This window comes from Triplophysa dalaica, chromosome 9, assembly GCF_015846415.1.
Source record: "Triplophysa dalaica isolate WHDGS20190420 chromosome 9, ASM1584641v1, whole genome shotgun sequence".
NCBI classification, from domain to species: domain Eukaryota; kingdom Metazoa; phylum Chordata; class Actinopteri; order Cypriniformes; family Nemacheilidae; genus Triplophysa; species Triplophysa dalaica.
The window spans coordinates 3,959,418-3,985,211 of record NC_079550.1 but is presented as its reverse complement, the minus strand read 5'-3'; the positions used below and the strand labels follow the sequence as shown (position 1 = coordinate 3,985,211).

General features: G+C 37.5%; 2 protein-coding genes across 2 annotated transcripts in view; both read right to left on the bottom strand.

The window, feature by feature from the left end:
- The window catches only part of actn4 (actinin, alpha 4), a 38,118-nt gene extending 25,167 nt beyond the window's left edge, over positions 1–12,951 (bottom strand). Inside the window, 1 exon segment of the mRNA XM_056755956.1 lies at positions 12,625–12,951. Coding sequence (XP_056611934.1) covers positions 12,625–12,759 — 135 coding nt within the window. The 5' untranslated portion in view covers positions 12,760–12,951.
- A 1,136-nt stretch (positions 12,952–14,087) lies between these two features.
- Positions 14,088–22,836, bottom strand: LOC130428688 (calpain-3-like). The gene is given in 21 exon segments (XM_056756878.1): positions 14,088–15,056; positions 15,228–15,286; positions 15,570–15,686; positions 15,923–16,001; positions 16,303–16,371; positions 16,934–16,998; positions 17,227–17,287; positions 17,372–17,446; positions 17,540–17,582; positions 17,781–17,953; positions 18,052–18,197; positions 18,277–18,416; positions 18,488–18,562; positions 18,671–18,762; positions 19,093–19,164; positions 19,849–20,020; positions 20,124–20,219; positions 20,221–20,249; positions 20,329–20,447; positions 20,752–20,821; positions 22,633–22,836. Coding segments are annotated over 21 exon segments (1,983 nt in total). The 3' UTR covers positions 14,088–15,029.
- Between the last annotated feature and the right edge of the window lie 2,958 nt (positions 22,837–25,794).

The following is a 25,794-nucleotide window of genomic DNA, read 5'->3' as shown; positions in this document are numbered from 1 at the left end:
TTGTGAATTTAATGCCTTATGCTTCTCATTCATAATAAACAACTGCCAAAAAGTAGACATAAAATAAGTTAACAACTAACATGAACTGAATATTGAATGAAATATGAAGAATGTTCACGTATAAATTAAAATCAGTTCAAATTTCATACTAAAACATGTGCTACCAATGTAAAACCGTATATTGAGATTAACGCAGAATAAGGAATGCTGCTAAAAAGTTAATTGATAGACAGTTTATGATACCTGCATAAATCTGCATAATTTAATCCTATTAAATTGAAATATTATGAAGCGTTACAGCCAGAAACAGGATGGTCATGAGCATATGAGCATTGCTGACTAAAAATATTCAAATTCATAATTTATTCTGTGCTTGATCATATTTTAGCGTCTATCATAAAAACACGAAAACTGACAGTACTACAGCTGACCGGATATCTATAACAAAAATGCATTCAAAATTACTGAGAGCACACGCACACACAAAAAAAACCCACAAGCCTGGCGACAAAAAGTCATTGATTTAATTTGAACACTAGTTTCCCATGAGGCAGCTGGTGCTCAGGGTCACATGTTTCCTTACAAATGAATGCTCAGAGTTCTCACCATAAGAGGTAACAAAACAGAAACCACAGGAACCACAACTTCCTCCTGTTAACAAGAGTATGACAAAGACATGAGCAGAAGACCTGAACATCTCTGCTGGGACTATTCACTTCAACGCATGTCAATATAGGTCAACACTTATGTAAAAATGCTCTTTCCTCAAATGCAATTTCATTTCATTACGACTCCAAAAACAAAAGTGCTGATCTACCGTAAAGGCAGCACGCATCTGCAGCCAAACCAAGGTTTGGAGGGAGCACAATGACATGCAGCCGCAAACCAAACCATATGCCACGTTGGAGGGGTCAAAGGTGATGGTTTTATAGCCTCGAGCAAAACAGCATTATTTGATTAAAAGAGGTGACAAACTGCTTTCTGCCTCTATGTACAGAAAACATCTACTTAAATGATTGTGGCTAAAAAAACTAAATCAATTATCAGAACATCTGAAAGAAGAAATTTAAAACCTGATCAGATCAAATACTCAACAAGTCAAAGTCAATGAAATTTTTTAATCACCCATAGAAAAAATTGCATGACTTACAGAACTTTAAAATTCTCCAATAATTAGGTTTTTCATGCCCGAGGGAACCCATTTGCTAATTTATTTGATGTTGCCAGTACAATTCTTTTCGGAATTACTTTATTGCTTGCGGGTCTACTACAGTATTAGTGACTTCGGTTTTAGCCAGCCGTAAATGTCACGTCAGATGTCAAACAAAACAAATTCGATTTAACATATCAGTCAGGCGGTCTCTTCCTGTCGTAAGCGGGTGGTCTCTGACTGACAAGATTAAACTGAAGACAGGGTCGCGCCAATTCTGATGTCCGTCTTTACAATACAACAAAGACAAACTCACAATAGATAATGATGCCCTCGGGGGAACAGCTTACCCAATAAACATCAGCTGAGTGTGTCTTTGTGAATTTTATGGCGGGTAACGTCACTGGACGTGTACCTCGCGAGCAAAAAAGAACAAGGAGATTTAAGAATTTCCATTTAAGCTCAGAAAGACTGAAAGAGTCGTGATAATGTACGAGGGCTGCAGTTATCAAATAATTTTGTAATCGAGTAATCTACAGAAAATTCCATCGATTTATCGAGTAATCAGATAAAACTTGTTTTTGGTAAAGTAAATAGCAATATTAAATATAGAAGAGAAAATAAGACATGTTTCTTAAAATGAACAACTAATTTGTTTCCTTTTTAAATTGGATAGGATTCATGCAACAATTACCTGATGGATTGATATTTTTCACAAAAGCAAAATATCATTGTCATACTGTGATATGTTCATGTCTGTGCATTTATAAACCCTATTCATTGCACTCAAACTAAAATTAAACAAAAAAAAAATCCACACCTGCTGTTTTGGAGCATATCATTGTTATTCAATGTTCAGCTCTAGCATTCAAACAAAAGTAAGCTATCAACTGAGTATTTATCCAGGCAATGGTAAAAAGAAAGTAAATACGTTTCATTTTTAAAAATAAATTAAATTCCTTTGGTAAATAGCCGTGGAATAAACTTTAAAAAAATCTTGTGTTGTTTATGCCCCTCCGCATCCAAAGTCCGGTAAGTTTCTCACAGACTTGAACTGGCCATCGTGCTTTATCCCTTATATAAATAACGTATATTATTTAAAAGCCTTTACCTCGACGAGAGTTCACATTGATTTAACGCTACATTTACATTGTCTCGGGTGACGGTCCTCCGGCCTCTGAGTAGTGTGGAATGATATGTTTTCTTTTGAGATGCTGCAGCATGGACGACGTGCTGTTGTGGAAAGCTAGCTCGATCCTGCAATGGACACACACCACTGTGTTCTCTTAAGTTTTCAACTTGAAATGATCCCAAACCTGGGACAGTTTCCGTCGTATTTCCTGGTTGATTCTTCGCAACCGTTACCGCTCGCATCCATTTGCATCCTGTGCCTGTGACTTCAAATGAAAACACCGCCTATCCTTGCGTCTCCTTCCGCTTTGTGCGTAACGTTAGCGCAATCGTCAAACATTAATAAAAAAAATGAGAAAAACGTTACGTGGGCTTTGAAATTTTAAAGACGCACTCGATTACACAAAAATACTCGATTAACATTGCTCTGCCTCGAAGCGTTGCAGCCCTTTAATGTACAGTGCTCTCTTTTGTCCGAGATGTTAAACTTATGAGAGATCCGATAAAGGGAAATCCTGGACTCACCCCCCCCCAATATTGCGTACTACAAAAATATTAAGACTTACTTCTAGAAACTTCTAATCTCATTTGTAACATGCTTTGGATAAACGCATCCGCTAAATTAATAAATGTAGGTGAAACATAAATGGCACTAAATTTGTTGAGCAAAATTTTCTCATTCTTTCTCATTGTTTTGTGGTGAAAAGTAAGGCGGTGTTATACGCGGTGCGAGCATGTTTTTGACATTGTTCTCATCATGTGAATTTGGACCAAAGACTGTTCAGACAGACATAAAGAGTTACATTAAGATCACACAGTTACACAAAACACTTTATGACAGACTACACAGCTCCGTGACCAAACAACGGCAACTTCAGGCGAGACCTCAGCGCCAGGTCGGTTACGAGTGCTGACGTGATCACTTGGTGTGGGCAGATGAGATCCGTATAACTGATGACGTATAGATGCCTTTGATTTCTGGTTGGGTGACTCAGATGAGAAAAATGGGCATTATAATGACTCTGTGCAATTCAATTTGATATATGGATGATTGATAAAAATATATATAAAACAGATTTATTTTCATGCTGCTTGAAAATTAGTGAAAAACATGCTTACAAAAAAATATTTCTAAAGAACTATTGGAAGAAAGAATATAATGAAATCATTCCTTGTATTAAGTGTACTGAGAAATCATAGGTCATTATTAATGATTAGAAAAATTAGTCATTTCAAAATCCTTGCGGTTGACACAACTTTACCTCTCTCAGATAAAACATAGAGCTGACAGACCCAGAGAGTAAATAGAGAGAACAGATTTAAAACAAGAAAGATTTTTTTTCTGATAGTATTTATAGAAGTGTTTCTTTGGCTGGGTGTGACTGAAGCAGGTCAGTTGACGTAATGAGACCCCAAAACGCCTCGTAGCATGACTGTCGGTATCAGTCACTCCCACTCGCTGTTTTCAATTGGACACACCTGAACTCTCTCCAAACATCTACTAGAACAAACCAGAATTGGACTTGCTGAGCAATTCAATTCATGTTGATGTGTGAACAATGATTTGGTGACCAAATCATCCACATTTTCTTCTAGTGAGCCAAGTTAGCCAACGTTATCATATAACACAATCTTGTGGTTTAAACAAGCAAGAAATATACATTTTAATACCTGCTGAAAGTCTTGTCAAAAAACTATTTAAATATGATTTTGTGACTCTGTAATTTATCATGAAATAAATATGCACAGTACAAGTGTGTCATCAGTAATAATGGCAACACAGGAAGAACACAACCAGATGACCTTTCAGAAAAAAGTCAACACAGATTAAACCGATGTTATAATTCTTTGACTGGAGGCTGGCACACAGCGGAAGTGTCAAGTGATTATGCAGATTGTCAAATCCAACAAACTAAAAAAATAAACTAATATCTACAACAATTACTACATTTACATGCACCCTAATAATGTGATTATAATAGGATTTTGGCAATACACTGTGCTGTATATTATATATCCTGTAGGTGCTGTATCCTGTAAAATTGTAAAAAGCGCTATGTAAATAAAGTTGAGTTGAGGTCAGTGGTTAGAGCATGGCACTAACAACGGCAATGTCATGGGTTTGATCGGTTAAAAACAAATGATTAGGATAGGATAATGCATTGCAAGTCGCTTTGGATAAAAGCATCTGCAAAAATGTAAATACTCAGAATAATAAAACTTCCATGTAAACGGGAACAAAGAGAAGTTCTCATGTCATGGAATCATGTTACTGCGATTAAGACCTTATTATTATTATTATTGGAAATAATCGCATTATTGATGCGCATGTTAACGTAGTCAATAACTCCCGAACACTTTCATCTAAGCAGAAGCTCACACATACAGAGGTGCAACTGACACGCATGTCCTCACACCAACTTTACAGCTAAAAGACAACATGGTGTGAAATAAACATGTTAACGTCTGAGACTAAACCACAGTAAAACTGACACACAGTACAAGTACAAAATATCACTAAACCAAGTGTTACGCTCTACAGGAATAAACTTAGTTACTAAAAGCAGCATTATTTTAAGAAAATGATGTATGGTTCTGGTAATTTAACCTGGCAGTGTCAAGTACGATCAGAGGCACGGAATACAGAAATTTTCTGTGCAGTTACACTCTTTACACTCTAAACTAAAACAGTGTGTCCATTCAGTTCCAGCTCCTCACATGAATAACTGAATCCTCATTTGCATAACTGAGTCCTAATTGCTCTGTCAGTTTCACTTATGTTGTGTTTGCATGTGTAGCTACAACACTAAACTCCAGGAACTCATAGCATGATTATAAAGAAAAACTCAGTGACCACAAACACATAAGGATTACTTTATTCGGTTTATTTAACTACAAAGTTAACATTAACCGTATCGACCTGTTAATGCAAATTTTAATAGATGGCGATAAAGAGACAAGTTATAGAATGCAATTTATGTTTGAAACATAAAACTGAAGGTAACTTTACATTCATATCTTAACGCGTGCGTTTTTAAGTAAAAGAAAACTGACATTTTCCTCAAAATTGTACCTGAAAGTGTAACTTAAAGCGGCGGTGACATGCTATTTCACGCATTCTTTACCCTGTAAGATGTCCTGGCTTCTCTAGCTTAAGATGGTCAACTTGTCAAAAAACAAGTTGAACGTATGACTTATTTCTGTGCTCGATTCACTCCGCCAGGGTTCGTTCAGGTTTCGCAATTTTTTTTTCAAACAGAGATTCCCGTTTTTTAACAAGGAGTCTTAGTCCTTTTTTGGACAATTCTCCCAGAAAAGCACTAACTATCGCACCAACCAGTTTGTTTGCTCGCTGCATTTCGGTGATGAATGTTATATAAACGGTGGATATAAAACTGGATTTGGAGACAGATGGAGCAGTCCCAGTGCTAAAAGATGCCAGACATGAACCGCACGCGGCAAGTCAAACTAAATCATATGTCTGTGTTTTGTTGGCAATAGGCATGTTCGTGCACAATGTGAACAACACAAACTTATAGTGAATCAATTCAATGATATATTGTGTGCTCGTGCTGTAGTTATTGCTGTAGTAAATTATTATCATAAGCTTAACGTTATGAATCAGGGTAAGGTAAGGAGACAGCTTTAAACATTGATATTTGGTCTTGCTCAGTAACTGATTTTGGATTATTTTTACCCAAACAAAGTGATGCATATAGCACATATGCATTTGGAAGATGCTTTTATCAAAGCGACTTACATTGCATTATCCTATACATTTATACTTAGGTATGTAAAATCCCCTGTGATCGAACCCTCAACCTTGTGTCGTTATCGCAATGCTCTTACCACTGAGCTACAGGAAAGCTCTTCCATGCTGATGGGTTGGAGACTTGTGTTGAACTAGACCGGTTAGTCTTATTGTTTGCTGTTGGCTAACTTCACCCAGGCTACGAGGAAAATGTGACATATGCAGTAAAGCAGGTGATGGGCGGGGTTTGTGAAACTACCTGCACAACAAAGTTACAAGTGTGATTTCAGCCGATAGAGGGCCGCTTGGGTAGCAGCAGCAGTATAATTCATCCAGCTAAGGGTTGTCCAACCACTAAAATTATTTCAGAGATATTATTATTTTAAGGTCGAAAAACTCTCTAGGGTTGCTTTAATACGTAATTTTGGCATTTCGTTAAATGACTGTAATATAGAGATTGAGACCCTAAACGCAATGCAGAATGCTACATTAGCTTACCCTTGTGGATCGTTGAGCAAATCATGACCGTTGTCTGCTCTTTTCTGTAAGATTTCCCAAACTCTCTGGTATTTTTAGTAGTTTTTTGTTTTGCTGCCGCTCATGTGTTGCGATGACAATGATGCTACAGCAGCTAACCCAACTATGACGATGAGCACTTAACTGCTGTGGAAAAGCAAACGTAGCCGGAGTGAAGTGAGCTGTACCGAGCAGATTCTTACTAACCCAGAAGGTACAATGCAATGAAAAAGAACCAATAGATAAACTAAAAATGTTAAGAACACAAAACACATTTTACATTCTCATATTAAATAGTAATTTCATTATGGCAGTGAAATTATGCAGTTTATACATTTCAGAAAAGCTAGTCGGCACCAAAGGACGACTGCCCATTAAAGGAGTGATGAATTAAAAAAAAAAAATATATAGGAGGTAATCGTATTCACGCGAACATCATGTAAGTGTTAGAATTGAAAACGCCCTTGTTAATAAGATTACACATGTTATTGACACCAGGCTCAGCGAACGGCAGGTTCTGGAATGCACATACCAATGACGACGTTGATAGGTTGAACACCGCCTCTAAAGAAAAATATCAATGTCTACTTCTCTAGCCACGCCCACTGGTTCACGAATGTCAATTTTGAAGTGGCGTGTAACTAGATAGAGCGAGCAAGCAAAAACAAACATACCGTTAAAAATAGCTTAATATTGTGCCACCCCTGGTTGTGGAAAAAATAGAGTCGCTGCATAACCTTCCTTCGGATTCCGATATTACTAATGCGGGGTTAAAGTTTATTTTTAAAGACGTTCAAGCTCATGTGAGAAAAACTTGCAGTGTTTGTTCGTTTCATTTCTCAGAGGATTCCTTCGGGAACAAGGCAGAGATCGACACTGGATTTGTGAAAGACTAAAATTTAAAAGCAGTGCCGTGTCGTGAATATTGGATCCGATAGGAATGGTTAAGCAATCTTATGGCAGCAAAACATTTTGTACTATGCGTCCCTATGCTTTGTTAGAGATCGCGTGATGAGCCCTGAGCACTATTCACATGAGATTAGTATTACCTGTATTATAATTTGTAATACTTGCAGAGGTTGTCTGTGATCTTAAGCCTGTGTGAACCACCATCTCTGTGATTTGGTGGACTCATAGATAATTTTTCAAGGTTTTATACACCGTTTGCGAATAATGGAGGCTGTTTTGAAGTGTTTTGGTATTATTTCGGATGCTGGGTGATATCCATTAGTTACCTGGAATCTCCCGTTTGTTTATTTGTCTCGTAACATTTGAGACCTGCGACCGCGGTGATCTTTCTTCCAGTTTGCGATCACCGGTCTCACATGCAGACAGGTACGGTCATATATCATTAAACGCAAAACAACTTTAGCCTTTACAAACTATACTAGGGATGCACCGATGTGAATATTGTTGGCTGATAACGACAACAGACAATTCTTTAACGTTGGAAGTCGATAACCGATATATAGCCGAAAAAACAGTATCTCAATATTAATATAAGATTCCCTAAGACTGAGCCAAAAGGCCAAAAGTGATCAACTGCTTTTATTTGAAAACATTGACTACTGAAAACAAGCTAACCATTAGTTCTCTTTTTTCTCCCTCAAAATCATGTACCAAGCCTACTTTTCACTAGTTAACGGTTCTTTAACCTTCAAACTTTTCTGGTACATTTTTATTTAATAAACAAATTGTAGATGTTCGTCCAGAGCAGCCCAGAAAATGTTTCTTTATTATTTACATGTCTAACAGGTCTTAAAACAGAAAGCATTCAGACAACTGTTTGATTCAAACAACATACTTTAGTTCCTATAATTTACACATTTGTAAATACTTTATCTACATACTGGGCCTACATCAACAAGCAACAATGTTTTGCTAATAGCAATAAATGAATGATCACAACAGAAAGACACTACTGTACAGTATATTAACTGTGAGCAGCATGCAGCAGAAGTTTAACCAGAGGAAATTATTTATCTGCTATAATATATCGGCCTTAATTTAAACGTGTCACATGAAATACTGATGTGGGAAGGTCATTTATAAATAACAGGAGGTCTCCAGATAATACTGATGTAGTGTGAAAACTGTGAATGGTGCTGATGTGTAACCTAACGTTATGTCTCTAACCATATTCACAGAAGGCTCCAACTACTCAAACTGTTATCCAATCAAAGCAGTGAACGTTTACTTAAAAATTCTTAAATGCGGCACGCCCATTAAAACTGAGAATTTGCAGAGCTAGCCTCAAAACCGGTGTAGAAAATAGCCTACTTCTTATTGATTTTGATGTTTTCAAATGGAAAAACCATGCGAATGTCATGAGTTGACCTCATATTAGAGGTGGCCGATATATATCGTCTGCGATAATATCGAGTTTGTTGTGTAAACGATGTGCAAATTCTCATTATAGAGTATTTAAATTACTCCGAAAAAACACGCATTAAAATGCCACACATTCAGAGGCTGCAGCAGGGCGTCACATGATTGCTGTTCTGCGCATACACGTCGTCATCTCTCTCACAGGCATGGTAAGCGAATGGCCGCCCGCAAGTTGAACACCGGCGCTGTGCCGAAATCTGTGACCCATCGAAATCTGTGACTAGAGAGCTGTATCGTAATTATTCACGCGAGAACGTGCCTGGCGCACGTGAACGCGAGCGCGGAAGGGGAGTTTCTTAACTGTTTACCTGACCGCCCACTCCACGATGACGTCATGTTGCCTCGCGCTCTTGTGTTTGTGTAGCTTATGCGCGAAGCCGACTTCTGGAGGAACAGAAGCGGCGACTGAATACTGCACAACAAGCTCTTTCATTTAAAAGACAAACCCGAATACATCCTGTATTATCATGACGGATTTGTCTTGGCTCATAATTTGAACTAAATCTACATGTGAACAGTGAGCAGTTTGCCTATAATGTTCTATAAAGTTTCAGAATCTGTCCATGCCAGTGTGTGCTTTAATAATAGTGACTATATTTTATTTGTCTGTAAATTGTGGACCTTGTTTACTTTGATGTCATTTGTTAACAAATGTATATTATATTATTTAAGATAATCTGATTTGGAAGTGCACCTTTTGGGCAGATTTTCCTTTTTATTTTTGTGCAATCTTTGTACCGGGCAGTACTTGAAGTTAGGTATTTGTTCAATAAGGCCATAGGTGGTAAGGCAATAAGGCCCTAAGGACACATGGTTGTGTGCAATATGTTACAGATCAGAGTACTTTATTTACAGATGCTATTTGTTCATTATTATTATTATTATTTCATCTTGCTTGTATGCTGCACAATTTACATTACAGCAGAGGTGTACAACTGAATGTTTACTCAGAGTTTGATGTTCTTACACTAGTTCAATTAGTATTTTGTATGTCTTTGAATTGTTTTTACTTCAATACTTACATGTTAAAGAAAATAAATAAGCAATGTTTTCATTTTACATTGTGCCCATTATTATCATCAGTGATGAATTAACTCTTTTTTTTAAATCTATTTAAATTGCCTTTTTAAATCACATTTTTAATGGATATCGTGTAATTATCGTTATCGTTAAAATCACCAAAAATATCTAGATATAATTTTTTGTCCATATCGCCCACCCCTACCTCATATAACAGTATAAAACAATAAACAAGCACAGTTCATAAAACTTTTAAAAAACACATGCTCTAATCATATAGAGCCAAGTTAAAAACCTTGCCTTTGTTAACACAATACACATTATGACTCAAATACTTAATTGACCGGACGCGACAGCGACCGTCAAGCAAGGCTACCGTAATACCGCAAGACGCTAAACCTCAACAAATACAGCGCTGTGAAGAGGTGAAACAGACCCTAAATAAAGCACGTGCATCATTGTAGAACTAAAAAAGAAAGACTGTCTTTGTAGATTCAAGAAGCCTTTAGCTGCGGTGATCATTTCACTCCTACAACACCTTAAAGAGGCCAGCATAAAGAAAGAGCGAGAGAGACCTTTAAACACAGCTACTAAATCAACTGTACTCTACAAACACCAACCTTCCGTGTAAGCCCTGATGTCTGAAGAATTTTTATGATGGTCTATATTAGTTACTGACTGGAATACTTAACAGATCCAAACACAAAACAAAACAATAAAGCAATAAGGCACCCGAGGCCATGCGTTACAGTGATTTTACCAAGGATGCCATAAACCACCTTGTATGTGATAAAATCTCTGTATCGCACACAGGTTCTTTTAAAAAAGCCTACAACAGTTTATAACACTATTACAGTAAGATATAGAAAATATGACTTGTGCACATCCCCAATAGAACACGCTGAAAACATCAAGTGTGATACAATGATAGAACACATAAAACAACTTTCTTAGAGTCATTAATAAACTGCAGATATTGAAATTATAAAGGGCAGATTAAACCCTCAAAGCACAAAACACAACGACTGCCTTAGACATCTCTTATCAAACACAACACCCAGCCACATAGATACAGCCAGCGAAACCACTGTCTTTTATTTCAATGCGCATATGCTCAGTTTTTCAATCCAAACAGGTTGTTTAATGGAGACAGAGACATTTGAAAGACCTTTTAGGCATTTTGGGTGGAGCAGAGAGGCAAGTCTTTGCCGGTCACAGGGCGTTTTGCATTTGTTAGAGTAATTTCAGTCTGTCACTGTTAAGGGGTATGACAGAGGAATAATCACACACACCTTGTTTCAGTAACATGAAATTGGGTAACGTTATCATGAAACTACGGGATTTGAATAGGAGATAAAGAAGACACATCGGTTTAGTAATCATGAGTGAACTTCAGCCTGTCTGTGAATATCCACCCACATGCAATAGAAATTCTGCAGTTAAAATGTCAATTTATGATCAAAGCGTGACAGACCATTTGCTACACACATACATTTTATACATGGACATATTGTATAGATTCAAATGTATTTATTCTACTTGCACCATCATACAGATGCCATCTAAGACATACATAGTCTAAAAACACTATTTTAATTTCATATAGAGTTTAACTGTGTTTAAGAAATTGCTTAACTCAAGCACACGCCCATTCTACGAAACCCCGCCCTCCAAAGCCATGTCAGCAAATCGGACGTTAGCAATCCCTAAAACAAAATGACTGACAGGTAGAAAACTACTTGTTGGCTTTTCAGTTAACTTTCATTGCCGTTTACAAAGCCTAATGCTGTCACAGACACGAATGTGGTGTAAGGTAATAGGGACGATACACGTTTAAATATATTGCTTTAGAAATGTACAGTGTCCCTGCACTCGTGTCAAATAAATGTCTCGTTTATGGTCTCTCTCACAGACTGTGTAAAAGGTGGAGTTCGGGGCTCGGGTGAGTTAATCATTGGCTCTCGGTTTTTCTCCTGGCCAAACTTTGACCTCCAAACTCTGTTAAACCGACCGTGTCCCGCTGAGAAACGCTGTCATTCGCATTTCAAAAAACCTCAAATGTGCCCCAAAAGGACACACACCCAAAAAACGTCATTCAACCCTGAAGCATTCCTCAATGTTCCTCAATCACAATCATTGGTTTATTAAGTACCAGGGCACATTCAAAAATCTTGCTGCTGAAACACAGCAGACTCAAATGAAAGGATGTTTTTCCTATATTATCTTACACCCACAGCACTGCAGATAAACACCAGAAACATTATTTCTGAGGCAATTTAGGCTCTAAAATCTACAGCCATTTTAAATCCGGATGTCTGTTGACTAATGAAACCGAGACGAAGAAAATATCCAGTAGCGAATGAAACTGGCGCTAGTAAAACAGGTTCAGCCGTTACAGTGTATCTCTCTGACGCACGCACGCAAGATTCTGATACATTGTTACACTCGAAACGCGCGCTTTTGTTTAAAAACACACTCAATCACTCACTCGCTCACACACACACACACAAATAAAATGCCCAACTAGTAATAAATCATGCAATGCATACTGCAAAATACAATTAAGACAAATCTCTAATCCATTCCACACGGGCTCCTCTAACCCCTCACAGGCCCCTGCGGCGATCCTCGATCTTTCCCGATCCCCCAAACCCGTCCAAACACTTACCTTCCTTTGCTGTCTCTCCCAGGCCGGGTCGAGCAGCATGTCTCGGTCCCAGTCGTTTTCTTGCTCCATGTAGGTCTGTTGCGCGCCCGACGAATATTGGACTGGATTATTAGTAGCGGCGTGATAATCTACCATGTCAGAAACCTGAGTGCACCTCAAGGACTCTACCTGAAAGGTAAACGAACAAAAAAACTTGTCGTGTTCGTCGCCCTCAAAGCCTTTTGTCGCTGGGTGTTAAGTATGCTATCCGCTGCGTGGACTGACAGTATCCCCGCCGAGAGTGCGTTTCACCACCACCCGTCAGACAAAAATGGAGTAGGAGAGGGACGCGCCGCTCCCACTGAGGAGGAGGTAGGCCTAGAGACTCATGAATATTTAATTTACGTCGTCTTTTATTCACGAGATATCCGATCGTAGCTACGCCCACCAAACGGCCGGTATGGTGTCATTATAATATTTGGAGAATATCAAATGTAACTTTTGTTTATTATATGAGAATGTTAACGGTGAGGTCTGAAAGAACACATCGGAAATCTGAGATTTAAAACAATGATCAAATAATCAACATTTTAATATAAAACAAATTATACCCTGAAACTCAGAAAATATTTTTGCCTATATATTAACTGACAATAAATTATATTATTTTGTGTACATTTGAAAATCTGTAAAATAATAATTGTTAATATTTACAATATAAATTTAAAAAATAAAATTATTATGTATGAATATCTGTTCATCACTGTTGTTCATTGTTATTTAGTTATAGTTAGTTAGTAATTAAAACAAGACATTTGTTTGTTTTTGTCTGTCTTCTGTTCTTACACAGGCACACACATACACGCTCCCTGACAAACAGGAAGAGTTAATCAATTATTTATGCACTTTCCACCAAACACTCACCAGCCCCTTTGTTGTTTCTTTAACTTTGATCGAAATGTCACACTTTTAGGTTTAATAACACGCATAGGTTTTTGACAATGCATAAACACGTATGCCTTGATTTTATTGTGGTTAGAAAGGGACGGACTCTCAGCCAGATATAAACTGCTTAATCCCAAAATTTCATGGTCTGTCAGACAAGACGTGAAGTGGGTCAGCATCAGTTGTATAGGCCCAGTGAGCATATGCTGTTTACATTGCTTTTATTTAACAACAAACCAAAGAATAGAACCTCTGGTTCATTTTCTCATAATAAACACAATCTGAATTATTTATTAGAAGGTGATTTATAGAGAACCTATTCTAGTATCTGTTGATCTAAATGCAAATGTTTTAGTGATTTATTGATTTGCAATTCAAACTAGCAGCGATGGTTATTAACACAACATGGATATTTTACAGATCCAATGCTTACAGACAATTCACGAACTGCACAATTTGAATGTGTTTATTGTTTGTTATCATTTTCACTCATATATGCTGTGAAAATGTATTCATATGAACAGAACAGGCCACCGGTACAGACAAGGAGGGAAATGTAAGAAAATCACAATTGTGTAAATGGCATGAATTAGAAACATTTGGTTAAATCTGAAGAAAAACTGATGTCAACATGCAGAAATCAAAGATATAAAATAAAGAAAAACTAGAGACGCACCGATATAACGGCCAATAATCGGTCGATAACGTCAAATTTTCACGCTATCAGCTATTGAAAGATACAGCGATGATCCGGGTCAATATATCCTGACAATCAAGGACCAGAAATGCTATGAATTTGTGCTATGTGTAAAGAAAATGTAAAGAAACATCACCAGTTTGATGTTCATTATATGAATTAATAACATTCAAAGAGTTAAGAATAATCTTTAGAATTCAGAATTTCAAACATCGTCAACTACGGACACAGAGTTATTGCCTATCGATGGAGAAATTTGTATCGGTGTATCTCTAAACAAAACCGATGTCAACCTGCAAAAATGAAAAATGTAAAAAACCTGACACCATCATGCAAAAATTTTAATGTAAAGAAAAAAAAACTAGAGATGCATCAATATAACGGCCAATAATCGGTATCGGTCGATAAAGTAATTTTTGTTACACTATCGGCTATCATACGATAGTTCAAAAACTGCCAACGGTCAATGAGAAAAGTATATAAAAACTGATGTCATCATGCAAAAATAAAAAATCTAAAAGAAAATGTAACTAATATGAACATGCATAAATAAAAAATGTAAAATAATAAAAAATCTGATGTCAACATGCAGAAACGAGAAATATTAAGGATGCCAATTTTCATAGTAAAATGATTCAGTGAAGCACATTCATGATGTGTCTTTCATCTGCTGTGTGGTATACATCAAACTGTAGACCCTGACGTGTAAACTTGGCTGGAACATGCCCAGATGAAGATGTTGTGTACAGTAGCTCCACGCGAGAGTCCCACAGCTGGTATGAGTTCAGTTGTACATGGTCATAGTCAAGAACTACAAATAAAAAGGAAGGATTTCATGAATATTTTAAAGATTTTACTCAATGTTGTCATGTCACAAAATCACTAATGAAGAATTATAAGGGCTGGATTACATACATCAAAGAGTTTTAAAGTTAGGAATACACAATGTGTTTGTATTGAGGGTTCTCATGGAGTTTTTTACCTGACGGCATTTAATTGTAATACTTCCCATCTCCATGATATCAAAGGACCGAAACTTACCTGCAAAAGACAAAAAAAAAAAACAGTATATACAGCGGCCATATAAATTGAATCCTAATTTTAAACAGATTATCATTTGTTTGTATTATTTGTATTGTATCATTTTAAATTTGTGTTGAAATATTTGACAATTTGTATAACATATGACAGAAGGTGGATGTATGCTTTGAACAGTATGTCCTGTAGCTATGTATTTGTGTGAAATTTGGTACATTTCGTCTTTCAAAAACATCTTTACAGTTGTGCAGTTAGAGTTTACTGTGATGTGTGCTTGTTCTCTTACTGATCATGCAGGCCAGTTTGAGGAGCAGGAAGAGGAATCCTGGGAAACTGACGGTCATATCTGGCTCTGTGTAACGCAGGCTGATCAGCTGCAGAATGAAATCATCCACCTTTATGCCTAGACCAGAGCAGACGATCACAGAGAAACACAACACATGAACGAACCGACATCTGACAGCTAGGTGTGTTAACACAAAAAAGAACAGATTCACTAGCCTGATATCATTGTAATATGATACCCATCACTTCATCAGTATTCTGAAGAAATTAACTTTTATGTCATTGTGTGTGTGTGTGTGCGTGTGTGTATAAAGGGTGTGTGTGTGTACATTTATATGAATGTGTCAGTTTCACCTGCTGCTGTTAGAGCGTCTGGGACTTCTTTGTGCTCCAGCGTGTGATTCTTGTTTTTGTCGAATTTCATGAAGATACACTAGAAAACAAAAAGATGGTGGCACAATCTTTTGCTCTAAAACTCTCTAAAGCCCTCTCAATGTATATGCTTCTTTATGACTATTGAAAGATGATTCAAATGATTTTTTTTTAAATATTTACAATATTAAGTAATATGTAGTTAATTTCTCTCTCCATCAGGTCACAGCAGAGCAGTGAACAGGTCAGGGGTAAAAGGTTAACCGATGATTTTGGGTTTACTCAACACACAACAACACAGCGTTAACAATCCTGAACAAAACCCAAATACTTTATTTCATCAAACAGAGAAACATCCTCACCGTCCACTGTCTGAGTTTTTCCCACAATGCCTGGAATTCCATCCAGTCGAGATGACCCGTTCCTTTGCTCTGATTGGTGGAGTTAAGGTAACATACCGATCTCCACCCAATCTGTTCAAACGCACCTTAAACCAGCACACCCACACTCACACACCTCACGCAACCGAGATAAGACACTGGCTATATTCCAAATCTATTAACACACAGTATAAAATACTGCTTACTACCCTTTATCATAATAATGTGAATGTGTTGAGGAACAATAATAACCACATTATTAAGATATGTTGGTTGACCTAAAAATAAAACTAACTACCCTGAAGCAATTTCAAACCTGTCTGACTTTCTGTCAAAAATATTTTTAAGAATGTTGATCACCAAATAACATTGACTTCTTACATATGGGCACAAAACTATTTCTCATAATCTCTTCTTTTGTGTTTCACAGTAGAAAGAGTCATATACAATTTTGAACAACATTAGGGTGAATGAACGATAACAGATTTTTTAAGGTACACTGTCCCTTTAAATCTATAACAAGTTTAAATTGAGGAAGCAAAGCTAATTATTAACTGTGAAAATCAACACTACGCTGTCAAGCATACTTGTTAGGACATAGCGTGGAGGATACGTCCATGAGCACCACAAAGCTCTTGCACATCTCCAAACTCAATTTCTTCTCACTGCCTCCAAAGACTGAACCAAAAGAAAAAGAGAAACTGTCACGAAACTTCCTCACTGGTTACCGGTTCACGTCCTGCGAAGTTTTCATCACTTCTCGCTGTACTAATACAAATACTGTAAGCGGAACTGTAAACCTTACCTCTCTTGCCAACAGCTTTATGCGTTAACATGCAAATCTATATGAAAAGCATTACAGAGATGAAAAACACAAAAAAGAGTTAAATGAAAACATGTTCTCACCTCCATTTGCGATTGCTTCCGTCAGCAGATTATACAGATCCAGTGGCCTACAGAAAGATCCCTACAGACACACATGTACAAACCATAAACACACGTATACTGTAATTATACGCATGCAATATGCAGAGGGGTAACATGTTTTCACCTTGGTACAGTGTTTCATGAAGAGATCTTTAGCTTCAGTAATAGACGGCAGTCCTGACAGACATGGAGACAATGGCTACAAAAAAGAAAAATGAAACAAGTGTATGATAAAAAGAAATCATCACAACAGTAATGCCATATTTATGCCAAATCATTTTGTAATTTTTACCCCAGAGAATGACGTTATATCCGTTACAGGCTTCTCAACAGGCCTGGAAGCACAGACATTCATCAACATACAGGTATCAGTTGCGTTTCATTTAGCTCTCAACTTAGATGTTCATTTAAAATGATTGAGAAGAAACAACATCAAGTGAGAGAAAAATAACTTAGTTAATAAATGCATCTCTTTTCAAATTTTCATTTTTCATTCAATCTTCGACAGAGATGTGAGCGTGCGAGTCTCCTACACGGTGGGGTTTCCTTTTTCCGTCAGAACTCTCAGGAGATATTCTCCCGTCCTATTGGTCTCTGAGGTGGCAGGAATGATGATGTAATGACCAGGTGCCAAGCGTTCGCGCAACACAACCTCCCGGAAATGTTTGTTAGTGAACTGGATCACAGGTTCACCCTCAGATCCCACCTCATCACAAACACACGTTTGAGAAAGTGCAGTTCATTTTTGAAAGCATCATCTGAGATCATAATAATGATATATATAAAACAGAAACAAACAAACACTTGTACCTTGTATACCCGCAAATCTACACACATCAGAAGGTTACGATGTTGTTTTTGCATGAGCGCCAACAGGAAAGAGCATGTTAGCTCTGGGTCACTGGGGTCATCGTCCTCCTCCAGCAGCGTGAGCTTGTACTGCTGTGGATCTGCACACACATACACACACTCAAAAATTATATGTGTATATGTTAGTTTGTGTATGTGTATATATGCACGGTTTTGTACCTTGAAAAGGGATCCATTTTCCGTGATACGATGTGCAGTGCCAAGGGCGCTTGATGGCGCCGCATGCACTCAACGTGTCATCGCTCAGGTGACACACCTCCATTTCCTGAAAGTTGTGCTGGAAGTCAGACAGAGCCATCCTGATGAAGAGAGAGAGAGATAACCATATGTAAACCAATCATAAAATGGCCTGAGTTAGGGTTAGGCTCACCAAAATTCCCCATCCTCCAGATTTTTTCTCTGCACTCGGTTCTGCTCTTCCTTGCTCACCCTAACCCACTCGATCCTACATACAAATTCACAACCTCAATACAAACACATACAAAAGTTACAACTAAAGCAGAGCAAACTTACGATTGAATACACACAATTAAACAAAAAAATAAACTAATACCCATATTTGTCACTCCAGGGTCCCTCCCACTCAGTTTTACCCCACGGGTTGTAAATCCGCACCAGCTCAACAGGACCAGTTTCAGTTTGTATCTAAAACGCATAAATCAAAGGTTGACTGAGACACTGCAGTGTGATATTGTCCAGTAGAGGGCGGGTTGTTCCATCGAAAATGTACCATCCTTTAAAATGATTTAAAATCAATACTGGAAATGGAAGTCCCTGAATCAAGTACAATTCGTGGTGGTATAAAGTTACACCAGTTTCGCTGTGAAGTACAGCACATTTTAGCAAATGTAAAACATCATCTAGCAATTCTATGCATGTGATATCGCACCCTCTATTTCTTTATTTCATGGCGCCCTCTGCTGGAGTTATGGGTGTAAAAGGAGGTAGCGTGGAACGACAGGTAATTTGTCTTACCATCTCCAGACCCGTGACAGAATAAGCATGACCGTTTATAATCCCAAATCCATTATTTTCCCCAAAAGATCCCTACACAATCGAAACAGAGCAGAGATAACAGATCAAAATATCTGGATTTCCTGGAACACAGTTTAAATCCTTTAACAAGTAAAACACGAAGACATGCACAATATGTGTATTCTTACAAAAAGAGCTTCATGTTTTAAACCTAGCACATGTTATCCTTGAAGTGTGCATATGCAGTTCGGTGCCTCTATTGTGCATATGCAATGTTTATAGCCCACATCCGAATCTTCAAACAGATGGGCTAGAAAATTAAAAGTTTGACTACATACTATCACATGAAAATTACCATTAACATGGTCGTGAAAACACATTTGACTGCGTATTCATGAACTGAAATAAAAATCGTTCAACATACTGTATATAGCTACATTGAAACCATTAACAAGTCTTGATGTTCACAGAAAATCTAGAAAATAACTGTCTCATGCGAAGCATTCTGCGAACCAAAATTAGAAATAGTATGATGAGGACTTCTGGTTCCCAGAATGCTTTGCATGAGGCTGTTATTTTGTTATAGTTTTTTCTATAGACTTGCTAGCGATTAATGTTCTTTTATCTTTCAAAATTTTGCCAATAAATTAGATAAATCTTCCATAAATTACTGGCAACTGGCTGCATAACTACAACAAACATTTTTACTGTGTGGTGACTGTCCCTTTAAATAAGTGCCTTAAAGAGACAGTACACCTTGGATGTGGAGCAGTTGATGAGAGCTCCTTTCTGCAACAGGCGGCGTATGAAAAGGCCCAGATTGCAGGACGAAGGCGCCAAACGGATGAACTCTGTAATCCCACCAGTCATGTCCGCCATCGCCTCGTGAGAAAAACCCATGTTCAGAGCGGTATATCCACCCTTCAGCCTGAGACAGACAGACAGAGAGAGATGAAGTCAAGATGATGCAGTCAACACACAAAAAATAAAGGCTGTTGATGTGCATTCATTTCTCTCATATTATCACTAACTTGGCATAAGCTTTTTCCAGCAATGAGGTCCAGAACTCGTTTTTGTTTGAAGACTTCAGAAACATCAGCTGGCCATCACGCATGGGCAAACGGTCGAACCTTACACCACTCGCCATACTGCCAAAACTACAGACACAACCGCACCCATTACCCCATGTGAACTTCAAGAACATCTTCACATCGTTTGCTATCATGTGACACAAACCTGAAAGAAGAAGCAGCCGTTGTATCCCTGCTGAAAGCTTTGACCCGGTGGGACAACACGTTCCATTAGAGACGGATATAGTGAGAGGGACGCCACCGCCGACAAGAACCAGCAGTCATCTGTGACACAGCAATACAACACAATAACATTCTCTGCTTAATGAATTTCCATCTGCTCCAAAAAATTGTTTGCTTCAAGGAGCCAAGAGACACAATACCAAACTGTGCTCTGTACAAGAATAAATTAAACGTTTGTTATTTTATTTTTTCAGGACACGCACACCACTGAGAAGCACTACTGTACTAAATATCTCATCTATCTGATACCTCAGCAGCTTTTATGAACCACTTGAACCTGAAGCACCTTTACATTGTCAATCTGGACTCTTATTGGTTAAATGATTCATGATTTAGCAAATCTCACTCAGATCTCCTTGGCAGATGTCCAAATGTGTGGCTCCATCCACGATGAACTGAGGAGACTCGCAGATCTCCTGCAGGTGAGACAGAAGTGAAAAAAAACAATGGATCTTTATAAAGAACAATTCAATTCAATTCAAGTTTATTTATATAGCACTTTTCACAATGTGTATTGTTTCAAAGCAGCTTTACAGGGGCAAACAGGAAAAACAGAAAAGTTAAAACACAGCACAGTGCATGGTATTTATACAACGAGTAAGATCATTCTAATAAATAATATCTAATTTCTAATTAAATAAATAAATGAATGAATGCAGTCTCCCGGTGAACAGGCCAACACTGCCCTGCTGTGGCAAAGGCACCCAAACTCCAATGATTGATTAATGGAGAAAAAAACCTCGGGAGAAACCAGGCTCAACCGGGAGGGCCAGATCCCCTCTGAAGTGTCATAGCTGCACTCAAACTGGTTACATGTGATTTTAGTTTAGCATTTAATACCAAATATTGTAACTTCAGCATTAATAAGACAAATAGTCCGTCTTTGTTCTTGGTTGGGGATGTAGTGGTCTGAGCTTGGATGGTCCGATGCTCATATTTCTCTTGGAACACAAGGAACACAAGAACACAAAGAACACCTTCTTTGAAACACAAATGTTGAGAAAACAAAAAGACTGGAAATGTGGAACAGAAAAACATATGTATAACTACATGAATCCTGTGTTTTTTACATAGCAAAAAGTTAGAAAACAAACTTTTAATAATGTATTATTTTATATTGTTAATATTCATAGATACAAATATCTGGATTTCTTGGAACACAATTTAACAAGGAAAACATGAAGACATGCGCATACAAGAAAATTTGCACTGTTACAAGAGGAGCCTCATGTTTAAAACTTGATATTAATATTTATACTTATGATATAAAATAGCCAAAAATTGAAATAGTTGCTGTCCATGGCACAGGACACATTGACAAATACTTGTAAATTTCCCATAAATAAATGTTTGATATCACAGATGTAAACCTGGAGCAATGGACACCCAAAAAAAAAAGATGCTTAAAAGGTTCCAAAAAGAACCAAGAACTTTGTTCTTACTTTTTATTAATCTGAAGAAGCTTTTTTCAGCACAAAGAACTTTTTTGAAACAGAATGGTTCTTCAGACATTGAAGGTTCTTTTGGAACCAAAATGTTCTTCTATGGCATCAAAAGAACCTTTTGAATCACCATGTGAATCACCATTTGTATCTCCTGGCATTATTTAAAATACCAAGATCTGTAGAAAACCATCTATGTCCAATGATTCAAGGAACCTAGAAATGAGCACAAGAACTTAAAATGTAGCATCAAGAACTCCATGACTCTCTAAACGTAAGCAGTGAAGATGACAAGCTTCATTAAATCATGTCATGAAATCAAACCATCATTACAAGATTTAAAATAATGTCCTCTGGGTGGTTTGTGCAGATGCGTGCCCGGACATCACCTGTGGTATTTGCCGTCACACATTGCATTACATTTGCGCATTTGGCAGATACATCCAGCACTCAAAGTTAAACCATTTTGCATGATTGTGCAGTATTATTGTGTTTTGTTCCTATTTCATTATATTATCTTTGAAAAACTATTTTTTTTCTAAATATCTTCATATTAACTATGGACGTGTTTCAATGTTTTGACCATAAAAATTAAAACAGAAACTAAAGAGACTGGAACTGTCAAAATAATCTGGGTTAACCTAATGATGACGCTACAGCATCTTCATTAAAACAGACTGAACTCTGAACTCAGTTTTTTACATTCTTAACATCTCATCAGCCATGAGATCTTTTCTGAATCTTTTTCAGGACATGAAGATTAGATTTTTGGGATGTCAACTCACCTTGGGTCGTTTTAAAATCACGTCGGAGTGAAAATTAAAAGTGGAATCCACGTAGGGTCCATCCTCTAGTTGGGTTTCAGAGGGAAACTCAAAGGTTGGGCTCTTCACTCGCTCAAAGACCTTCGAATAAGATTCAGACAAGCTTGATTTTCTTGATTCAGTTTCGTATTTAAACTCAATCTCCTGCTTCTCAAACAGGTTCATTGTTCTCAAATGTATGGATGGATAGACTGTATGTCAACACTCAACTGCGCGATTCTAGTGTGAGTGATCATCCTCGTCTCCAGTCTCTTATCTGCTCAGTCAGCTCCGCCCCCTGCTCTTACCTGTACACACCTGTACAAACTCTTACATACATGCAAATGTTTCTTTTGGCATCTTCGTTTTAATTTTATCATGGACTTCTGCTATTTTTTACTTGCCTAATAATATTTTCTATCCCCTGCCAATAACCACAGCCCCCAACTCCACCTAAAAATAAATCTTTCTACATCAGTACATCTACAACTAAGCATCATTTAGTTTTTACAGTGTTTACTAGTTTAACTCATTTATTTTTCTATTATAATCAAAGAACAAAAATAAAGTACAAAAATAAAGGTAAATACGATCTGAGAACCCTGGTGAAAAAAACAGCATGTCCTGGGTTAGGTATGTTTTGATGCTGGTCTGCTGGTTTGTGTTGGTTTGCTGTTCCTTAGCTGGTTTAAGCCGGTGAGTTAACAGCACATGACCAGCTTAAACCAGCTAAGGACTAGCACATGACCAATTTACACCAGCACAAGCCAGCATTCAAATTTACCTAACCCAGCATATGCCGGGTTTTGCAATTCAATTAGCATTGCTACTCCCTTAAAACAATCTAGAAAATTCCCAAAAAGTTTTTCTCCAAAACATGTTGGCCACAATTATTTGCACACTTGTTTTCGAAACGTTCAAAGAACAGCTCTGAGTCTTTTGACGTAAATGTCTTCTTTTGTGTTCAACAGAACAACAAAATTTATAAAGTAACTTTTCCTACAATGGGGGTTAATGGGGGCAAGATCTGTTTGGTTATTAGCATTCTTCCTAATAAATGTCTCTGTTTTCATCAGAACAAAGACATTTAGTAATACATTATTTATCGGTGCACTTGTTACACATGTTTCATGTATTTACTATAGTATCAATATCAATGTTTGTTGATTTCAGGAACCTAGAAATAAGCAAAAGAACTTAAACTGTTTTATCAAGAACTCGTTGAATCTCTAAACTTAAGCATCAGAGAGACTGCATTTGCATATAAGTGAAGATGACAGGCTTCGTCAAATCATGTCAAGAAGCTTTACCATCATAACAAGATTACATTTTTATTTCCTCAGGCTGGTTTGTGCAGACACATGCTCTGGAATCTTCTGTGATATTTGCATATTATATGCTCAATAACTAAGCCTACAGCATCTTATACATTCCAGCACTTTAAGTTGATGTTATAAAGTTACAACATTATATTGTTTGATGCCAAAGACATTATTGTGTATTATTGTGAGTAGTGTTATCATATAGGCTACTGTGTGTAAAAAGGTTGATTGGTTTATGACCCCCTGTCAAAGTTCTGTCAACCAATCACTCAAACGGAGACTTTTATGGCCTGTCAATCTTGATGACAGTTATGATTTATGGCTGTTGGTGGGGACTCCTCTGTCCCCAACCCTTCCTTCAGTGGGTCTAACTACCTACACCCCCCTCATCTCTCCCTAATCAAAAAATGTGTGTTCATCCTGTTTGATTTTACTATAGGCTATTTGTGAAATACTTTAAATTAGAGAGATAAAATAAATGATTTATGGGGAATTTTCTTCTAAGAGTGTTGTTTCCTTGATTTATGGCTTTTAACGTGCTATGAGTAAATTGAGACTTGAGGTTTGCAATCTTCTCAAAGTGTGACTGTCCCCCTACTATCTCAGGCAAGTCATATGACCAGTGAATCAAAGTAAGGTGGGTTTTTATAATCTGTCAATCTTGTTTGACCGTTTATATTTTACGACTCTTGTTGTTGTAGGCCTATCCGTAGTTTTCAATCTTCTGGCATGTCAACCTGATAATGGTTATGTGTTGTTTCATCTAAGAGTAAGTTGGTTCCAAGTTTACGATTTTTATCTGATAAATGATTAAAGTTTTTGGGTCACCATTTTATCATTGTGTCACATATAAGGGGTGCGTTTCTAACAAATGGTATAGTCTTAAGACAATGACCCCCAAAAAAGGGTTGGGATTTTCATCCTGACTGATTTTCTGGATATGTCTGTGTGTCTACGATCTGGTGTGACAGAAAATCTTTCATGTTTGTATTAGTAACTCCTTTTGATATTTTTGGCATAAAAAATATCAAACATGTACTAAATCTGGTTTAGGGTTAAACTTTTAAAACCAGGAATAAGAAAAAAAAACAATCAATATCTTCATCTTCAATTGTCATAGTTCTACACTGTTTTATTTTATAAATTTTAAGTTTCAGATGAAATCTTAAGATCTTCAAGAAGGATGGTGCTACTGTTTTGCCAGAAGGACGAGAGTCAATCGCAGTGTCACAAAAATATGGTTTTATTCACAACGGCAGAATATCACAATAAGTACTCAACAGTTCAGAATCAAATAGGGAACGGGGCTCGAGCATTCGGCCGGGAAAATAACAGGGGAGTTTTCAAGAGTCTGGATATGAGGCGCGGAAGTTGACAAAAGTAAAGCGAATGCAGAGAGAGGGGTTGAGTGTGCGCGAGAGGGGTTGATGTCACGGAACTCTCAAGGACGAACCCAATTGCAGGCAGGAGATGGCAGACACAGATGGTTGAGGGGTTAACAAGACTTTAATGATAACATAAAACAGGAACAAAGCAAAAACCCTCGATGGGGAAAACAAGACAAAGGCAAAACAAAGACCCACGAGGGGGTAAAACAGGAACAGACAACAATAACAAGATACAGCACAAGGACTCACTAAACACTAGACTAACAAACACTTGACAAAGACAAAGGGCAAGGGCAAGGGCATAAATACACATGGGGTATCATATACAATGAACGAGCACAGGACAATGAAACATGAGGACTCTTATAGGGAGAGAAACCAAGAGGGAACAGGTACAAGGGATAAACAATCAAGGTAAGCTAATTAACACAAAC